Genomic DNA, 19,312 nt, shown 5'->3' on the forward strand with positions numbered 1-19,312 from the left:
CAAGTCTGTTTGTGTGCATGAGTGTGTGTGTGTGTGCTCACTATAGGAGTGGTGTATGACCTTGCTTTATATCCTTAATGAAATCCTCCATCATTTGAATACTCAAACACACCACACCCATCACTGTGCCTGAACTCTGTGTACTCGTGGACATGTACCTCTGTGAGGACCAGTTTGAGTAAACCATAACAGGGAGGACATTTTTGCAACAGTATGATATTTTTGTTTTAACCCTTTGAAACCTGGAGCGAGATTACTTTTCTTGTGCTGCTTTCAGTCAAAGTATTTAAACCTTTGAACCTCGAACAAATTGGTGTGATTTCTTTCCAAGACATGGGAAAAAAGGCAGCAAAGGAGCAACTTTGTAAGAAATGTTGAACAAATTGCAAAAAAAAAAGAAATAGATTTAGAGTTTGGGTTTTTTTAACTGTGGAAAAAGAAGAAAACGGGAAGAAGATATATTTATGATAATTATTACTTATTCAAAATTATGTTACAGAATTATTATTTTCCAGGTCATTTCCTTGATTTTTTTTAAACTTTCTTTTTTCTGTCTTTTTTATTTTATTTTTTAATTTTTTTATTTATTCAATTATTTTCACAAATTTTCTTGTTTTTAATTTTATTTTTTTTTCTAATTTCTTGCAAATTTTTTGGGTCATTTGGGGGTTTTTTTGTTGTTCATTGCCTTCTCCCCACGAATATTCACTTTGCACTAAATATGCTCACTTTAATCCATTGCTCACTTTTTATCCTCTGCTCATTATTATTATTTTTTATTGCTTTTTCTTGTATTTTTTTGTACTTTGTTTTGCATGCCTAGTTTTTTAAGTTTTTAAATAGTGAAATCTTTAATCTGACTCTTTCTCCTTGACTGCTGTAACACTGGAATTTCTCAATTGTGGGATCAATAAAGGTGTATCTTATCTTATCTTATCTTATCTTATCTTATCTTTCAAAAGAAATTGAAAGAATAGGGTTAAGGTTAGAAGGTTTAGGGTGAAGTTGGGGTCAAGGTGAGTGTCTGAATGTGGAAATTAAGACCAATCGAAGAATTAAAGACATCGATTCAAGCTTAGTAAAACAGAACATTTATTTACACTTAGTGATCATCAATCAAACAGTGAATTCCTGTGAGAAAGAATGTGTGGTCAAAACATTGGTAGTTAAATCATTACAGCTTAGTGTGCGGTCTTCTTCTCTTCAGTATATCATCACCCTGACCTGCACCTTGTCTTTGGTGTGCAGCAGATAACTATCACTAATTCGGATTTCTTATATCTGGCAATTTATGTGAAACAATTTCATCATCTATTCTAACACTGAACAGAGGGAAGTTCATTTGTGGATCAAACTGCACAACATGACAAAACAGTGGCAGTGCTGCCCTCTAGTGTTCACCACAAAACTATGTAAATCATGAGACTGCTCAGCTGTGATAACATGCATACACTTTGTATAATTTAGTATTTAAAGTCTGTATGCTTTATATACACCATCTGTTGTTTAACATGCTGTTTATTTTAGTAGGTTTTAACTTTGCTGTTTCACTTTGTTCAGGAAAGTCACATAAAAGTTTTTTTGGAATCCCAAAGGAGAAGTGATACTGACACATCGGTCAGGTGGCATTATAGAATTTCACAACATTTCAAACAATTTCCTCTATCAGGATTGTACAGTCTGTTCATACCAACCATACAGATGCTGATCAACAACAGTAACTGAGTTTACAAAAACGCTGTGCAAGCAGGAGTGTGTTCACAGGCTGAACTGTTCTTGTTCCAGTAGAGGCCCGTTGGTTTCATCTGGATCCTGCACAGACAAGAGCAAAAAAACACTCAGACCCCATCCAACAATCTGTGATAATCTGGATTTAGTATTGTGGTTTTTAATTTAGTATCTCTGATTTATTTCACTGGAAATGTACTTGGTGAACTTCCTCAGAAACATTTCATCATCTGTCATCATCTCAGCAAATCAGCTGCCAGAGTTTAACTGTTTTCCTGAGAAAAGTACCCTATTCCACTGAGTTGGAAATTTCCAAAGCAACCAAGTTAACAGGGAGCAAATCTTTCTGTCATGCCCAGGTTATTATGTACATCCTGTCCTACAATATATACCTGTGAGAGGCGGTTGTAGCTCTGAGTATGGGGAGGACTGTAGCGACGCAGGCCTCTCCACGACAGGAAAAGTACGTAGACTGACGCCAGTAAACACTGTACAGTAAATGCAATGGAGCTCCCCTTTGCAACGTATGATCCAATTCGCTGGTTAGAAGAATGGGGAGAAAGTAGGGAGGATAGTTCACTTACAGCAGAGAGAGCGTTTGTGGATACACATTCAGTAACTTAAATAAAATTGAATGTTATGTTTGTTTGGTTAGAAATTTGTTGTTGTTGTTGAATTACCTGTTGATTTGTGTTGAGTGCAACATGCTGTGTAGACCTGAGGCTGTTAGCCAGGAGAGCAGAGATGCCAAACAGCAGACTAAATAGGTTCAGACCCATCAGAGTGATAATCTGTTCATGATTAATGCAAAATTAAACAAGGCAGCTGTTGTCGTTGGCAGAAACAAAGTTATATTGAAATTACTACACAAAGTATTTACCTTTAATTTATTAGCTTTTCTCTGAACCTCCATTGCCAGACAGCCAGCAGCCACATACTGTAACAACACAAACGGTTAAGACCCAGTGTTTGACTCTCACTTCCTGTCTCTGTCTGTCTAATGTGTATATCAGTCGGAGCAGATGTGGACTCACAAATAGGCTTGACCACACTGGTGTTGTCATAGAGATGGAGCAGTTGTAGCTCACGCATGCATGGGTGATTGTGGCGAGGATGCAAGCTAAGGCACTGAGGATCTGCACCACCTGAGGGGAAACACATTGGATAAAGCAGGCAGAGAGTTTAATAGTTTAATGGCTTAAAAGTTGTGTTAACCAATGATTTAGACAAGCACAAGAGAGTAGCGTCTCACCCCAGTGACCAAAAGTCTGGTGTTAACCACAGTTCCAAACCAACGATGAATCCTGCCATTGATTAGATCCCTGTGATCGGTAACCTGGGTCAGTGGACGGGCTGGGGGTGTCTCCTTAAAAAACACATGGTACAGCCCCTCCTGGAACATGTTCTGCATGGTCTGGAAGACACAAAATAAGTTGTAGGAAAACAATATGGATATTGAAACGGACACACACACACACACACACACACACACCTTTGATGATTCAGACTTTACACTTTAGTCTGTGTGACTGCTTACCTTCCCTAAATGTTGTCGAGCTTTCACTCATTTATCCACAGGCCCTCATATCATCAGAAAATGTCATCTAGCTGAAATAAGAAACATTAAACAGACTGTTTTCACTGCTGCTGTTATTCCTCAGTGTAGCGCAGCAGATCCAGGGGGGTCAAAGTTCACTTGAGTTGTATGATAATGAATGGTTGAAGTCCACCCTTGAGGAGGTGATTCAGGGAGATCATTGGCCATGACTAAAGAGCTTATCAGATCTGTAGGCAAAGGTCTCTGTGACATCAGAGGACTGGTTTAATTTGAGAGACAGTTTAAGATTATACTTTGTGTTCTGACCATATTATCCACTCATAAATACACATCCTAACCCTCACATCCTTGTAGTACAAGAATCATAATAGTTTATATAATATGCAAACTTCCCCAAGATGCCAAATAAATATGACGCAAAACTTAAACACACTCTCTTTTAACGATTAAAAGGCAGAAGGAAACAAAAATTATATTTATAATAAGAAAATATGACAGATAAGAGCAACAGATCACAGGATAATGTTAAAAACACACAATAAGATGTTATGAGGGTAAACATAATACGGATAAGATATCATATAAAAGTATGTGAAAACAAAACAAAACAGGATTATTAAGAAAATACACACACACATAAAAGTTATTTTTCTGCCATGAAGAACATCCTCCAGAGTCCTGAGGCCCTCAAATCCATCTACATTTAAAACTACAGTACACAGGATCAGTGTTTCATCTACTGTTGTAAGAAAAAAAACAACACAGGAATGATCAAATAAAATAAATAGGATATGTCGGTAACATTTTGACAATATTTCACAACATCATATATCAAAAAGCATTGCACAGACAACAAAATGAAACACAGAAAAAACATTTGTTACGCAGTGTGGTCAGGTGTGTCATATTAATGATAATTAAAAGGGTAAAGAAAAGGGATAGGTCTTGAGATGGGTTTTAAATATGTCAGTAGACGGGGAAGATCTTACTTTAAGTGGGAGATTATTTCACAGTTTAAGACCAACAACAGAAAATTCTCGATCGCCTTTAGTTTTTAACTGGGTACATGGAATGGACAGCAGCGATTGGTCACCATATCTGATGGGTCAGGAGGTGGAATGGGGGATGAGCAGTTCAGAGATGTAAGCAGGTGTGTGTCCATGCAAGTAGGAGCATGAAAAATGAATGGGAGAGGACCTATGATCGAACCCTGAGGAACTCCCTGGATAATATGCTGATAAAGAAAAGAGTATGCTCAGAATGCAAGCTATAGTGATTGATGATGGGGTAGCATGATGCCACAGTGGTTAGCACTGTCACCTCACAGCAAGAGGGTTGCGGGTTCAAACCCATGTCAGCGTGGGCTTTCTGCGGGTTCTCCAGCTTCCTCCCACAGTCGAAAAGTATACAGGTTGGGTTAATTGGTGACTCTAAATTGCCCATAGGTTTGAATGTGAGCATGAATGGTTGTCTGTCTCTGTGTGTCAGACCTGCAATAGTCTGGTGACCTATGCAGGATGTACCCTGCACCTCACCCAATGTCCATAAGGATAGGCTCCAGCCAGCCACCCCTGACAACCCTGACTTGAGTAAGCAGTGACAGATAATGAATGAATAAATGATTCATAGGGGTTTTTTTTAGAGAGATGAGTCAAATCAGCCTGCCAGTGGCCTTCACACCAACCCATGACTTTTTATGAAAAATAACAAAATAATGGTGTCATTGCATTATTCTGTCAAGTTTTAGTCTGATGGAGTCTGATGTAAGTGCCCTGTAACTATGAGCTCCACCACAGGCCTGCCAATGCAGTAAGCCTGCTATACACACACAAGTCCCAACTCCATCACTTCAAATATTGTCCACTTTTTTTTTTTTTTTTTTTTTTTTTTTTTACAAGTCATGACTTAGCATTCCAGTACAGTTAGTGACTGAAGCTGTTGCTCATTATCATCAGAGTAAACAATGTTTACTTTTGTTTGTGTAATCAGATTTTGGCATAAAGTAAATGTAACACTAATATGACATCATGGAGACAATCTTGTGTGGAACATTTGATATTCAGTAAGCCTGGTACATGAATACTTTTAAATATCATTTAGTTTGTTAATGTAATTGTTTACCTACAGATTTCATCCAGTGCGATGAAAAAGCCAGGAAGGCCAAGAATGACTAATGAACAGAGTATGAGCATCTTAGTCCACAGTACAAGTCTGAAAAGAGTCCAAGAAGGCAGCAGAAAGAGGTCACACAGCACTTGGAGGACCTTCGGCAGATGGACACAAATTTGGAAGGTCTATTAATACACAGGTCACAGGAGCATGTCAGACCCATTCTGTTTTTCCTGGCAGTGTTTCTGTGTCATCGTCCTCGTCTATCCCGCCTGTGTACAGGTCAGCCAACCTTCTGAAACGTGGTCCCCAGAGGGCCAGGCTCGGAAAGTCCTGCTTCTCATCTGAGTCTGAGGAGTTGAGTGAACTGAGTGAACCCGCATCTGAGCCAACACCCTCATAGTCAAACACCAAAAGACAGTCATAAGGTGGAGCTGTAGGGTCACTGTCTGCAGCGTGCAAGTTCTACAGGGGGAGACCAAGGAAACATATCACATACTGAGTTATTAGCACACACAAACATACACTCACCGGCCACTTTATTAGGTACACCTTGCTAGTACCTGGTTAAATCCTCTTTCGCCTTCAGAACTGTCTTAAAGGGCCAGTGTGTAATATTTGGCATGGTTTATTGTCAATCTGAATCTGAATCTGAATATTCTACCCATTAATATGTTTATATAAGTGTATGATCGCTATAAAATAAAATTCGTTTGGTTTTCGTAGCCTTATAATTATGCTTATATATATATATATATATATATATATATATCGCCATCTTGCACCGCCATGTATGTACGGCAGACCGAGTGGACAATCCAGCCAGCCAGAGAACGCGTTTCGCGTGTATAAATGAACCAACGAAGACAGCAGAAGGAAGGAAGAAGGAGGAGGAAACAGCAGAGAGTCTTAGTAGTTCATCTATAGAGAGTAGTGAAAAGTTTTTTTAGTTATAAAGTTTGCGAATGGACCACACTTACCACGCAACAGGAGAGAATGAACCCGAACCATCATCTGCGAGGAAAAGAAGACGCAACTTCACTCCTTGTGATGCACTCTCTGCGGCACTTTTCCTCCTGATGATATATCTCCCCAGCAATGGCAGCAATAGCACCGAATCCCATTCTGTGCATTCAGCCTCTCTTCTCACCCGCTCAGCATCAAACACATGGAGTTCCTCATCTGTGTGCTCCGGCTCAAACAGGTATGGCTCTGGGTCTGTGTCCGCTACAAGAAACTCTTCAAAATCGCGTTCAAAGTCGTCCATTGCAGCTACTATAGTCCGGAGATATTGCTAGGCTAAATAAACAGCTGAGCTCTGTTTACCGGCTACGCTGTCAGTCAGTGTGCGGGCTGGAGATTGGTGGAGCAGAGAGGGGAGGGGGGTCCCCACTTAGTATGGTAAACGAGTATGCATGTAAAGTTATGAAGTGTGTCTGTTACACCAGAAGAGTCAGAGTTTGGGACGGAGTGGAGTGTTACCGGAGTTTCTGGAGTACTCAAATAAACAGACCTTTTTCCCGAACGCTCCTCTGGTCTCCTGCTCGTGAGGGATTCATTACAATATCGTAACATGGTTTAGATTTCTAAATAAACATTCACCTCGTCGCTAGATAGACCTACTCCTGAAAAACTCGTGCGCAAGGCTTTTTGTCCCTACGAGGCCACCGTCATTTACCCGACGGGAGGGGTGAGCAAGTGAGCCCTGCAATCTAGAATTTGACCACTGATGTCACTGTTTCCAACCCATTTTACACACTGGCCCTTGTTGAATCTATGCTTGGTGGCATAGATTCAACAAGGTGCTGGAAACATTCCTCAGAGATTTTGGTTCATATTGACATGATAGCATCACGCAGTTGCTGCAGATTGCCGGCTGCACATCCATGATGACAATCTCCCGTTCCACTACATCTCAAAGGTGCTCTATTGGATTGATCTCTGGTGACTCACCCATTCTGATGCTTGGTTTGAACTTCAGCAGGTCGTCTTGACCATGTCTACATGTCTAAATGTCTAAATGCATTGAGTCGCTGCCATGTGATTGGCTGATTAGCTATTTGTGTTAACGCGCAGTTAACCTGTACCTGAAAGTGGCCAGTGACAGTACAATAATGCACTGATATATTATATAGCTTGTTTCACTTGTATGTACCAAACATATTCTTGTATAAAATTCAACATATCTCACATCCTCAATGAATGTCCCAATCTCTTCGTTGGCTTGGAGTTGTAGGCGGTAGTGTGGCCGACTCTGGACAGTCAGTCAGTGCAGAAGACTTCAGGACGATTATCAAGCCCTCTGTGGAGCTGGCTCAGGTCATACTCCTAAAAAACAAAAAAAGGGGAACAGACCTTCAATCATTTGCTAATAACTTCCCACTGAAACAGCCCTAACATAAATACTTTAGAGCAGCCTTAGGAACATTTGTTTCTGACTAGCATGACTCAGGGCTTCAGTTTCACAGAAGGCAGCAGGGGGTTGTGTAATGTGATCTATACCACAGCATGTTTGCAGCGTGTGTCATGATTCCACCTGACTTATCCTCTGCTTCGTCTGTTTTATCTGCATCATGTTGCATCGTTAATATGGTATCTCCTGTCATTCCACAACTGATTGTTCCTCTTCCACCAAACAACTGCCCTCAGTAAATTTCCTAGCACTGTTAATCATTAGATCACTCAACTTCCTGCACACTTCCAGTCAACATTCCCTTTACCAGATTGTCTGTGTTGCTTTGGTGCTGTAATCATGCAGCGATTCTTCTGTCTAGTCTGCCTGCCTTTGTTTTCCTGACAATCAGGGAAACTAACAAGACACCTTAATGGGCAGATGCATTTAAACCTCCTGCTCCTACCTGGTCCTCTTCACCTCCTCCCTCCTCATTATAGTAGACAATGTGGTCTCTGGGTACTTCTTCGAGAAGAGGGACATCCTTCACCGAGCTCCTCCTTATTCTCAGAAACAGCAGCAGCAGCAAGAGCAGTACTGCAATCAACAGAAAAATCTGAGCAACTGAAGGTGAAACAAATGAACCAAAACAAAGTTAGGACATAGGGTGAATACAAAAGACTTGCTACATACACAAAAGACAAAAAAATTGCTGCCAGAAATGAAGTTGTGAGAGAAGAAACGTCCAGATCACTGGGCTCAGAATGTGGGATGAAACAGGTAGAGACAGCCCCTTGACACTGGCACACCTCGATGTTCAGTGTGCTGTCTTGGTAGAGCATGCCAACATCGTAGATACGCATCAGCACATGATAGTCCCCGGGCGACAATTCTCGTTTGGGGGCCAGGGCGGCCACGTTGCCTGCAAGGGGACAAAAGACGCAGAATTACATTTGAGCAGGGCTTGCTTTGAGTTTTGAGTAAATATGTAAGAGTTTTACTTCCTCTTGCATGTCACTGTAGATTAGTAGATTAGTAGCTGTGATTTCAATGACCACTTCTACATTATGTTTGTGTGTATGTCGTCAATGATGTCTCTTACTTGTGGCGTTAGTGCTAACAGTCCAGTTAATCCTGTGCTCTCCTTGAAGCTCCACCGTAAACGGTCCAGCATGACCAGGTCCATCTAGGTCCACTATATCCAGCAGGGCAGGTAAAGGGTCACGACTGTATAGACTGGCTTTCCTCTGCTTGATCACGGGTAGATGATCATTAACGTCTAACAAACTCACGACCAGAGTACCTGTCCCTGTAGCCGGGACAGTGTCTAGCAGAATGAGAAGAGAAGGACATGGCAGGATTATGGTTTGGCAGATGGGATAGAAGGTAGTAACAGTGTTGTGAGGTAAGACCAAAAGTAAACATTTACCATTGTCGTAAGCCAAAACTAGGACTGTATATTTGCTGCCTTTGACGTAATTTGATTCCCTGTCCATGTTGCTTTGAACTTTGATTGATCCGGAGTCTTTATCAACTCTCAGCCACCTGGCAGTGTCATTGTGTAGTTTATATCTGAAAAAAACAAGAGACACAACCTGATCAGAACTAAAACAGAAAATTAAAAAGCAAGGTCCCAGAGATTTTAGAGCACTTGATGCTTCTGTCTGCTGACAAGCTTTATGAGGAGGAGATGCTGATTTCCTTTTTCAGCAGGACTTGGCACCTGCCCACAGTGCCAAAACTACTCGTAACTGGTTTGCTAACCATGGTGTTGCTGTGCTTGACTGGCCAACCAACTAGCCTGACCTGAACCCCATACAGAATCTATGGGATATTGGCCGCTATCAAAGCAACCTGGACTTCCATAACACCTCAGCAGTGCCATGGGCTGATGGCCTCCATGTCACACAGCATTGATGCAGTAATTTGTGCAATAGGAGTCTCGACCAAGTATTGAGTGCATAAATGACCGTACTTTTCAGAAGGTTGACATTTCTGTATCATAAATTCTTTTTTTGATTGGTCTTGTGCAATATACTAATATTCTGAGATAGTGGATTTTTGATTTTCATGAGCTGTGAGGAGTAATCATCAAAATTAAAACAACAAAAGGCACAAGCACAAAAGTACATAGAGTGCGAAAGTGCAAATGCTTCAGTCCATGTTGGACTTGCTTGCTGCATTCTAATTTTTCCTGACTACCACACCAGTGAAGATGAAGACAAATAAAGGACAGTATTTTAAAGCAAAGCTCAGCCCTTGTGAACCCCACTTATTCCTACCTGACGCTCTGTTTCCTGGTTGTGTCTGGGTCCTTCGCTCTGAGGTCGGCCACAGAACTCCCTGTTTCCGCATCTTCTGAGATGCGTACATGGACTTCTGCTGGAATGAAAACAGGAGGCTCGTTCTCGTCCACGACTGTGACAGTGACTGTGGCCGTCGAGGTTGACACCTGTCCCGAAAATGGCACCTCATTCGTCGCCACCACCAACAGAGTTAAGACAGGAGTGCTCTCAAAATCCAGCACCTTGGAAGAGATGGAGAGCAAGGACAGAACAATGAAGTACTGCTGAGTAAAACAACATGACCTACTGAATGAAAAACAGACAGGTGTGTCCCAACCTTTGCTTTTTACGAGGATTCCCTCCATTTTATTGGCGCCTGTGATGATGCTGAACTCTCCCCCCTCGTTGCCTTTGATTATTGAGTATTTGCTGTTGGCATTTGGAGATCCTAACTCATCCTTGTCAGTGACCTCTAGTCTTATTACCTCCACTCCAACTTCATTCTCAGGGACTGATGCGGATAGCTGGGAAGAAACATGAAACTCTACTACATGCATTTACAGATTAAACTTATCTCAACATTATTATGAAGGGACATTTTTAACTCACAGATGTGGCGGTGAACTGCGGAGCATTATCGTTGGCATTGGTAACAGTAATGATAACAGTGCAGGTGGCTGTTAACCCCTCTCCCTCCATATCAGCAGTTTGAATGATCAGCTTGTACTCTGGCTGGGTCTGACACAGGATTGAGGGTGAGGGTGAGTAACAATGGAAATGAGGAATTAGAAAGTCTTGCAAATAGACGAGTAGTTATTTTATTACCTCTCTGTCCAGTCCGCCTGCCGCCACACTGATCAGTCCACTCACTGGGTTTATGTCGAACATGCCCTCATTGGGCACCTGATCCTTTATCTTATACCTTAATATAGCATTGTTTGTCCTCTGCTGTTACCTTCATGATGGAGTCACCTGTTAAAGATAATACAATATTAGGACATGAAATTCACATTTTAGCAAGTAAAGTATGCTGAAGCATTCTCTCACCAGCGTCAGTGCTTTCGCTCACTTTGCCATAGAAAGGGTTCTGAGTGAATTTTGGAGCATTGTCATTCTGGTCAATGACATTGATAACGAGCTCCATGGGCTCCTCAGCCTTGATGTCCTCAACCAGTGCATGGGCCCATAGCTGTAACACACATCATGTATATTATATAGTAACTGTGCTTAAAGATAAACACGTAGTTAGGGGATTAGCTGTAAAAATTGAGATTATGCTTTGTTTAACTCACAGTGTATTTGGCTGTCTTCTCCCTGTCCAGTGGCTGGGTAACATATAGCACCCCAGATCGCCTATCAATAGTAAAAACACCCTCAGGAGGCTGATCAGCCCCGGGTCCAGTGATCTTGTAGGTTATCGCCACCCTTTCCTGGTTGCTTGACTTGATCTACAAAAACACAGATTATCTCAGGGCAGCTGTAATCACAGCAAAGACATTTAGTGAAACTGCATTCAAAACTATTCGCTCAGTACTTCTCTTGTTACCTTCACCACGGATTTGGGATATGGACCCCGCTCATTCTCTGGAACGTTAATTGCTGGAATAACCCACTCCCTCTTCATCCGTTTCAAACCTCCTGAAACGTGTGGAAACTCAATGGTGGGGAGTGGCTCGAGGCTCATGTCAGAGTTGGTCTGTTTGAATCAGAGCTCACAATGTCAAGTCAGATATATCATTGCAGACTAATCAATAAAGTTTAAGATTATAAAATAACCTCTAAATTTACCTCTAGATTTTTGCCTCTTGGGATTTCATCATTTGAGGAGCAGCATGGCTGACTTCCTGCTGCGGCCAGGAGGGCCAAACACTGAGGAACAAACATTATTCAGACATTGTCTTATGGGGGTATAATACTGTGTTGGTGTAGTAGGGTGTAAATGTTAAATTATTGTCATTTTCAGGTTTATACTTGTATTTTTTGTGTCTACAAGTTTACATGCTTTAATGTCTGGCTGAATATGCCTGTATTCACCTTCTGTCTGAAACCATTTAAGTGCCTGTCTTTTAAAGACTCCATTCCAAAAAAGCCCAGTCTGCTGTGATTGGTCAGTATTTCTATGTCGCCTACATCTGCACTTTTGGTTTCGCTACATTGTCATTGAGGGGGAATGGCAGTAACAGCACTCCCTGTCTTTACAGGACGTTTAACTGGAATTGCATTGCTAAGCAACAGCTTGGGTCCATGTTTACTTCCTGTCAGCTGATGTCAGTCACACACGCTCTAGCAGCAACCCCCGAGGCGGAAAAATCAAGCAAATGCAGAAGTGTCTAAAACTTATGATCATCAAATGACCACTTAAGGCTTGCTCCAAAACAGAGAAAATCCCCTAAGACACCCATGTTAAGACGCCAAACCGCATAGCAGAAATAAACAGGTTTAGAGCCTGGTGCAAACTCTTTAAATTCACCCATTCACCGGTTTACATTTCATTAAGGCCCAAATTTACACATATTTAAAAGCTGGCTGCTTGACTGACATGTTGTCTCTGAAGCATCGCCACAGTGTATGAGCAGATCAACCCCTCACTCCTCCACAGCTCCACTGTCTTGTCAAAATATGGTCACTTCTGGCTTCCAAAAACCAAGATGGCGACGGCCAAAATGCCAAAATCTTGGCCTCAAAACAGCAGTCCACAAACCAGTGGCTCCATCCATTATTTAGCATTCCAACAGGAACCCATTTAAAATGTTAATATTTTAAGTTTGACGAGGTCCATAGACCTGTGACATCATAACTTTACCGAAGTTCTAGCAATTTGTTTTAAGGCACAGTTTCTGAAAACACAGTGTGTGCATTTCTCTGTGGACTTTTGATACTGTCACAGTATTTATATGGAACCTATACCTGCATTATATTTACAAAAAAAAGAAGACATGAAAATCTGACTTTTTACAATATGGGACCTTTAAATAATTATGAATTTTGTTTACAGGCCTACTGCACTTTAAAAACACAGAAATACTCAATATAAACAAATATATTTACTTAAGATTTTAAATATATATTAATGTTAACTAATTCATAATACTTATGTATATGTATAGTGACAAAAATAAACACTCTAAATATAAAAATGACACAGTATAGGTTGGCAAAGCAATAAATATACAAGCTGTAGTGAGCCAGACACCCCAGTAATTAGTGACTGAAGAATATAATGACTCCAACTAACTCTCACCTGGACCTGGCACAGCAAAAAGAGCATCCTAAAAATCCTGCTATTCTTTGTCTTCTCTTTTACTGTTAAAACTCCACAGGTTTTTCCTCCGTTGTCACTGGACTGGATCTGCTGCTTTGTTCAAATGGCAGCCTGCCAAGTTTGTGGCTTTCACTAAAGACCGTCAGAGTTCCTCATTCAGTTAAATCTTCTTCCAGACTCAGCGTCACTATTTGTCCTATTAGTGGCCTGTGGCTACACTAATCATTGCTCCTTGCTCCTAATGATGCTGAGTAGTTTGATTTTATCAGTGAAACGTTGGTGAAAAAAAACAAAGAAGCTAGAGGTGACCTCGGGCAGTGTCACACAGGCAGGTGTGTTTATGGACTCCACTGTCACCTTCAGTTCAGTGTAATAATGCTGCTTCCTGTGAGTACTAATGTTTACATAACACTTGAAGATCAGATTGACTCCTGTGACACTCAGCACTTGCAGTTTACTTTGAAAACTCTGTTTCCCACACAGCTTTAAGTGTCAAACTCAAAATGTTCTGTATGGTGGGCTCTGTATGTAATTTTATTTCATTCACTTTTCAATCCAAATGTCTCCGTGATTAAAAACACACAAGCCAAACCAAATTATTTCTCAATTGTTTATTATGAAGTATTTGCACCTTTGCTCTCATTGAGTGGAGTGTCGACATAAATACATCTTACAGCCACACTGGAGACAGTACATTTACACAATGTTAAAACGATACTTCAGAGCTTACACTTGGGTCATGTAAACAGTCACGTCACAGATAGATTGTCCAAAGCACAGTTTGCAAGGGAAGTAGAAACACAATTCCAGACAAGGAACAAAGTGAGTGTCTTCATTATACTGTAGCATTTTAACTGCCAACATTCAACATGCAACTCAGGTGATATCTATAAAATGTCCCTCATGAATACATTAAATGATCAAAAGCTTTCCTTCACAAAGTCTGAATTTTGACCTGATAAATACTATGAATGTGTAACGCGTGTTAAGTTTATGAAACAGTGGTTCCTTCCATGTACTTTCCCATAATAAAATACTGAAAACTGCCCTTTCATTTATAAATATTTATAAATCAATGTGTGTAACAGGTTGTGATGATCATCCCAAAACATCCAGAAAATGACAGCCTTGGGGAAAGTTGGCAATGAGATGAACAGAGCTGAATATTGTGTTTCTTTTTAAATCTCGTCCAGCCGTAGTAACAAAAAAACCCCTCTGTTAGCTTTGTTGATGTCTGGCCAGATCAGAGTTCAGATACACTACAGTAGCTGTGATATCGTCCCTGTACATCCTAGCCAGGTCCTCTGGCAAAGCCAGCAGAGAGGACAGTCTCTCTTGGCACAGTTCTCCATACTCCCCAGTGCCAAGAGCATGTCTGATGAGGTGTGTGGCAGAGTTGGTGTCCAAAGCGGGGGAGGCACGGGCCCGGCGCTTCAGCAAGAGTTCATGGATTTGGCCCAATTTCATCTGCCTCTCTGATGGAGAGACAGGAGCCTGGAAAAAATAAGAACAGGATAAGGTTTCAGGATAAAACTCTAAGGATTAGGTTGAAAACTGCTGTTGCTGTCAATCAGGAGAATAACAATACATGTCATTTACGCCTTGTTTCCACCAAGCAGTCCGGTTTGGTTGAGTTGAGTTAAATTCGATACACATTAGAACGTTTATTTTTGCTTTTCCATCATCAAAAGTTGTGGATGGTACCAGGAACTGCTACATACCGTCCTGTTTTTTCGTTACCCCTCTGTTGAGCTACCTAGCACACTAATCTAAACTAAGGCCCTGTTTAGACGACAACGGTTTCTCTAAAAACGGAAAAGTCTGTCATTTGCGTTTTAAAAAACTTCTGCCTTTATATGACGACGTTATTGAAACGATCCCCGTTCACACAGAGCCGCAAAATCTACTGGAAACACTGTAGTATTCACACCAGGCCAATGGGTGGCAATGTAAATTTGCAAAGCAACACCACGGCATGACGCCATGCGCCTGCTCTGAAATGCCTTCTTCTACAACATGGTGATTACAAACCAAAACAAAGAAGACACAATGGCGAAAGCATGCACAGATAACTTTGTCTGGATGGACGACAAGGTGGAGTTGGTACAGTAACAGATCTACACTTCACTTCAAATCAACAGGGTGAGCAGCACAAACAGAGCTTGGCATTGTTGTTGTGATGGTCGACTTTCTCGCGCATGCCTAGTGACTGGAACCGTAATGCACATGTGCGAAAAGTCTCCGTTTTTAGAGGAAATGCATATTGCAAGTTTACATGACAATGGAGCACTGCCATTTCCAAAAAATTGCTCTCTGGAACCCGTTTTCAAAACATTGCGTTTTCAGGCACCCAAAACGCCTCTGTTGTGTAAACGATCGGCCAAAACTCAACTAAAGTTTACCGTTTTCAGTTGAAATCGTTAAACAGGACCTAAAAGGTGAAGCTAGAGACACTGCAGTCAGCTGACTCGTAAAGAGAATCATCACTCACACTCATAAAGGACTCAATACACTAATTTTACATAGGTCACTGATTTGACAGAGACTCTTAGGTCCAAACGTTCTTTTTTGTTCTGAAAATGTAAGCCTGCAACCCCCGTCTGTGGACAATCAGGAAGGTGCAGATGTTCCTCTGTATCACCAGAGAAAAGGAAATACAATGAGACCTGGATGGAGCAGTGAAAACGACTATTGCAATCTGGTAACATGCCTGTACTGGTTATGTGCAGGTTTTAAGTTTACTATACTCAAAAGTGTTGATGGAAAGGCGGCTTTTCATTCAACACACACCTGTAGGTGAATCCCACTCAGGTGCTCTCCAATGAGTCGTACAGCTTCCTCGTTCCCTAGTTCATCCCACAGTCCGTCAGTTCCGAGGATCAGGAAGCGGTCCTGAGGTCTAAGCTTGTGATAGGTTATCTCAGGTGACACATCCAGATAGGGCGGAGTTAGGTAGTTAGGTGGAGTGTACTGGTACAGGTTGAGAGAGTCCAGGTCCACTCCGGATTCCAGGCTGCTTAAAATGCTCTGCTGCAACTCAAGGCTCCACTTGAATCGTACGTCACCGAATGCACGCAGGGGCATCAGAACCTGACAGCACGATAAAAAAGGTTTAGGACTAGTGACTTATTAAAATTCAGCAGTAAATTCATTGTTAAGTGCTTGTTAGGTGTTATGTCAATGAAGAACTCCCACCCCAAGCAGCCTGTCATCTGTGACCACTGTGTCTCTCTCCGAGGGCGGGTGCTGGGCCTTGATCCTCTCCATCTCAGCTTGGTTCTGTGAGTTGTGGTCCTGGGAAAGGGGCAAAGCGCTCCATGAACCGTCCTCCTCCAGCACCCCTACTACTGCTCGGCAGTCACCAGCGTTAGCCACGTGGATCCCTTCTGTGCCAACATAAGCCACACAGGCAGTGCAACCAGAAAACGCAACCTGGACAGATGATGATGCGTGGGTATCATCACTGTGTGACCTTAAATACACTGAAGCAGCATAAAACAGTAAAAAAATAAAAGTTTTATCTTATTACCTGGATAGCTGTGCTTTTCATCAGGTCATTGGAAAGAGGGACTTGAGCCTCCAAGGAGATGTCAGCATCAAGTCGTTTAAAAGCACGGTCCATCGCATCCACAGGACTAGAAAAGGAGGAGAGGGAAATAATTTGCCATTACACTGATTACACTTACAGACCTGTTTGTGATTTACTATGCATATTTTCATGTGCACCTAGCTCCTGCAATGTACAATATAGGTGCAGGGGATTACCCCATATCTTTGTACCTACATCATGCCTTCACCGTGTTCTCCACTGTCCAGTAATTCTTGCCAGAAGACTCTGAGGTGGTCGATGTACAGGGAAGCAGATTCACGGTAATTAAAGTCTGAATGGTGTTTGTGCCACTGCAGGATTGGAGGAACAGGTCTGCCATGCTCCATGCATTTCTCAAGCTCCTCCAGGCTCTGCTTTGACATCATTGCTACAGCAATGTAGTACAGCAGACGCTCACTGACGGCCTGGGCACATGCCCAGCCCCCATGGCCGTCAAACACTCCGAAGAGCATACCCCTAGACTGGAAAGGATAAGAATAATTACATTAATTCTTACAAGAAGAGGGAGAGAAGCAGGGAGATGGATTGGATTACAGACAGAGGGGAGAAAATGCATACCTGTAAGCAGGTGGCTGCACTGCGACGGTCCTCATTAGGTGTGTTAGCAGCCAGCTGGTTGCTCTCAAACTTTTTGACAGCACTGAGTCCCCTGCCATCAAATTCTGGCACACTCACAGTCTGAGACACACATGCACATACACACAGATGTACGGGGTTACTCAAAAACTTCAAAGATATTCTACATGTAATACTTACCTATCTAATTAGACTGAAAAACTAGTCCATTTACCCTACTATGACCTCAGAGACATGCTTGGCCACTGTGTTTTTATATCCATCAAGTCTTTTCAGATAGGTCTACTTTCAGGGACTTCCATTACCTGCTCATTGGATCGTAGAATACTGTTGATTTGGACCTGGCTAAGCTGGAAGTCTAGGTCCTGATGAGTTGAGAGGTGGCGCTGCCCACTTTGAGACCAATTTCCTGACTCCTCACCAGTAAAGCAGAACTGGTCTGGTCTGGAGGTAGCCCAGGATGAGAAATGACATTGGTGGGCTGGTCGAGGCTGAGAAGACGAAAATGCTACAACGTTGGAATACTGTATGAAGAAAAAAAGATTGATACCAGCATTAGAATGGGATATACAGTAAATAAAACTGAAAATAATAATCAAATACTTGAGCAAGAAGTCAATCAGGGTTCAAACCTGGAGTACGGCAGCAGAGGAAAGTGTTAATGTGTAGCTTGAAGCTCTTTGAAGGATGCTGGCGCACACACGTCCAGACATCTCTATTGATGCAACGCTGTTGGTATGGTGTTGTATTACTTATTCACCCAAATGTCTGTGTCAAAGGAAAAATGAAATTAATTATGTATGGTGATCAGAGTGTTGCAGATACAATTAAGTTAAATTAAAGACTTTTAAAACCCTTGTTATACCATCTTATATGAAATTTAAGACCAAACCTGCAATAGAAATACATAGTATACAAATATCTTTGTGTGTGTGTGTGTGTGTGTGTGTGTGTGTGACACATGTGTAAGTGCTCTTTCCAAGTAAACACACTAATGTCAGTTCAAAATGAACAGTAAGGACAACAATTGGGTAAGTTTAGGTTTAATGTATTTCATATAAAAAGAAAACGTAATACATATTTGACATATCAAGACATTTTAAGAACCTGTAGACACCCTGGATACCAACACGACTGTTATGAATACAACCAAGCAGCTAAGTCAATGTAAAAAGATAGCAAGCGAGTGAGATGTTCTGTTAGCCTGCTTAAAACTAAAACTAAAACCATACTCAAGTTGTTATGACCGTATGCCGATCTAGAGCAGCAGACTTCTCGCTATCACATTTCAGTGGCGTTAATTTGTGCAAGCTGACTAGATAACATTTAAGTTATCAACATATAAAACGCTAAGTTAGCTTGCTAGGTTAGCTGGCTAGCTTCGCTAACGTTTAACGTATGAGGCGACTATAGTCATCTCAAAACCTTTAGTTGAGCTAAACGGACACAGGTTTATTTGGTTCATATATTCAACATCACGCTGAATAAACACTTAATGGATTTAATACTTACAAACTTTGTGAAATTACGAATGAAGCGATGTCCCTCGACAAACTCTATACATGACAGCCATAGGTAAGGACGTGTGACGTTGACATCTGACGCACTGTTGTAGTTCTTGCTGGACGCATTTGGGGGGGAAAGGAAAGTGTGTGAAAAACATTGTAGGAAAAGAAGTTCAATAGACGATCTTTGTTTTAGACACCGCGCTTGACCTAACAGGTCGTATCGTCAGTTAATGTAATTTTAGAATAAAATTGTAAGTTTTAAGGCGATATTTCGGTTTCAAGTT

The 19,312-nt window shown here is 41.5% G+C and overlaps 3 protein-coding genes across 3 annotated transcripts; all 3 read right to left on the reverse strand.

Moving 5' to 3' along the window:
- Positions 1-1,068: 1,068 nt before the first annotated feature.
- Positions 1,069-3,423, reverse strand: tmem253 (transmembrane protein 253). The gene is made up of 7 exons (XM_033634425.2): positions 3,266-3,423; positions 2,981-3,142; positions 2,763-2,873; positions 2,609-2,665; positions 2,409-2,519; positions 2,121-2,267; positions 1,069-1,812 (listed from the first exon to the last, which is right to left on the reverse strand). Exons 2-7 carry the CDS (start codon positions 3,137-3,139, stop codon positions 1,759-1,761), a joined length of 639 nt encoding a protein of 212 aa, XP_033490316.1. The 5' UTR covers positions 3,140-3,142; positions 3,266-3,423; the 3' UTR covers positions 1,069-1,758.
- A 103-nt stretch (positions 3,424-3,526) lies between these two features.
- On the reverse strand, positions 3,527-13,685 carry LOC117262549 (B-cadherin). The gene is given in 16 exon segments (XM_078167965.1): positions 3,527-5,860; positions 7,587-7,660; positions 7,663-7,723; positions 8,254-8,384; positions 8,470-8,709; positions 8,890-9,114; positions 9,217-9,359; positions 10,070-10,322; positions 10,419-10,596; positions 10,682-10,810; positions 10,898-11,017; positions 11,061-11,261; positions 11,365-11,520; positions 11,619-11,768; positions 11,861-11,941; positions 13,314-13,685. Coding segments are annotated over 16 exon segments (2,421 nt in total). The 5' UTR covers positions 13,341-13,685; the 3' UTR covers positions 3,527-5,608.
- A 245-nt stretch (positions 13,686-13,930) lies between these two features.
- pdp2 (putative pyruvate dehydrogenase phosphatase isoenzyme 2) lies at positions 13,931-19,150 on the reverse strand. Its single transcript, XM_033634153.2, has 9 exons — positions 19,033-19,150; positions 18,153-18,288; positions 17,826-18,044; positions 17,503-17,622; positions 17,119-17,405; positions 16,864-16,969; positions 16,530-16,766; positions 16,125-16,424; positions 13,931-14,828 (listed from the first exon to the last, which is right to left on the reverse strand). Exons 2-9 carry the CDS (start codon positions 18,231-18,233, stop codon positions 14,553-14,555), a joined length of 1,626 nt encoding a protein of 541 aa, XP_033490044.1. The 5' UTR covers positions 18,234-18,288; positions 19,033-19,150; the 3' UTR covers positions 13,931-14,552.
- Between the last annotated feature and the right edge of the window lie 162 nt (positions 19,151-19,312).

Source organism: Epinephelus lanceolatus, chromosome 5, assembly GCF_041903045.1.
Source record: "Epinephelus lanceolatus isolate andai-2023 chromosome 5, ASM4190304v1, whole genome shotgun sequence".
In the NCBI taxonomy this organism is placed as follows: Eukaryota; Metazoa; Chordata; class Actinopteri; order Perciformes; family Serranidae; genus Epinephelus; species Epinephelus lanceolatus.

Coding starts and splice junctions, on each gene's coding strand:
- pdp2 (XM_033634153.2), bottom strand. CDS start 18,233: ATGTCTGGACGTGTGTGCGCCAGCATCCTTCAAAGAGCTTCAAGCTAC. Junction 18,045..18,152: donor CCTCTGCTGCCGTACTCCAG/GTTTGAACCCTG, acceptor TTCTTCATACAG/TATTCCAACGTTGTAGCATT. Junction 14,829..16,124: donor TGAGTGGGATTCACCTACAG/GTGTGTGTTGAA, acceptor TATTTTTTCCAG/GCTCCTGTCTCTCCATCAGA.
- tmem253 (XM_033634425.2), bottom strand. CDS start 3,139: ATGCAGAACATGTTCCAGGAGGGGCTGTACCATGTGTTTTTTAAGGAG. Junction 2,874..2,980: donor CCAGACTTTTGGTCACTGGG/GTGAGACGCTAC, acceptor GTTTCCCCTCAG/GTGGTGCAGATCCTCAGTGC. Junction 2,268..2,408: donor CACTCAACACAAATCAACAG/GTAATTCAACAA, acceptor TCTTCTAACCAG/CGAATTGGATCATACGTTGC.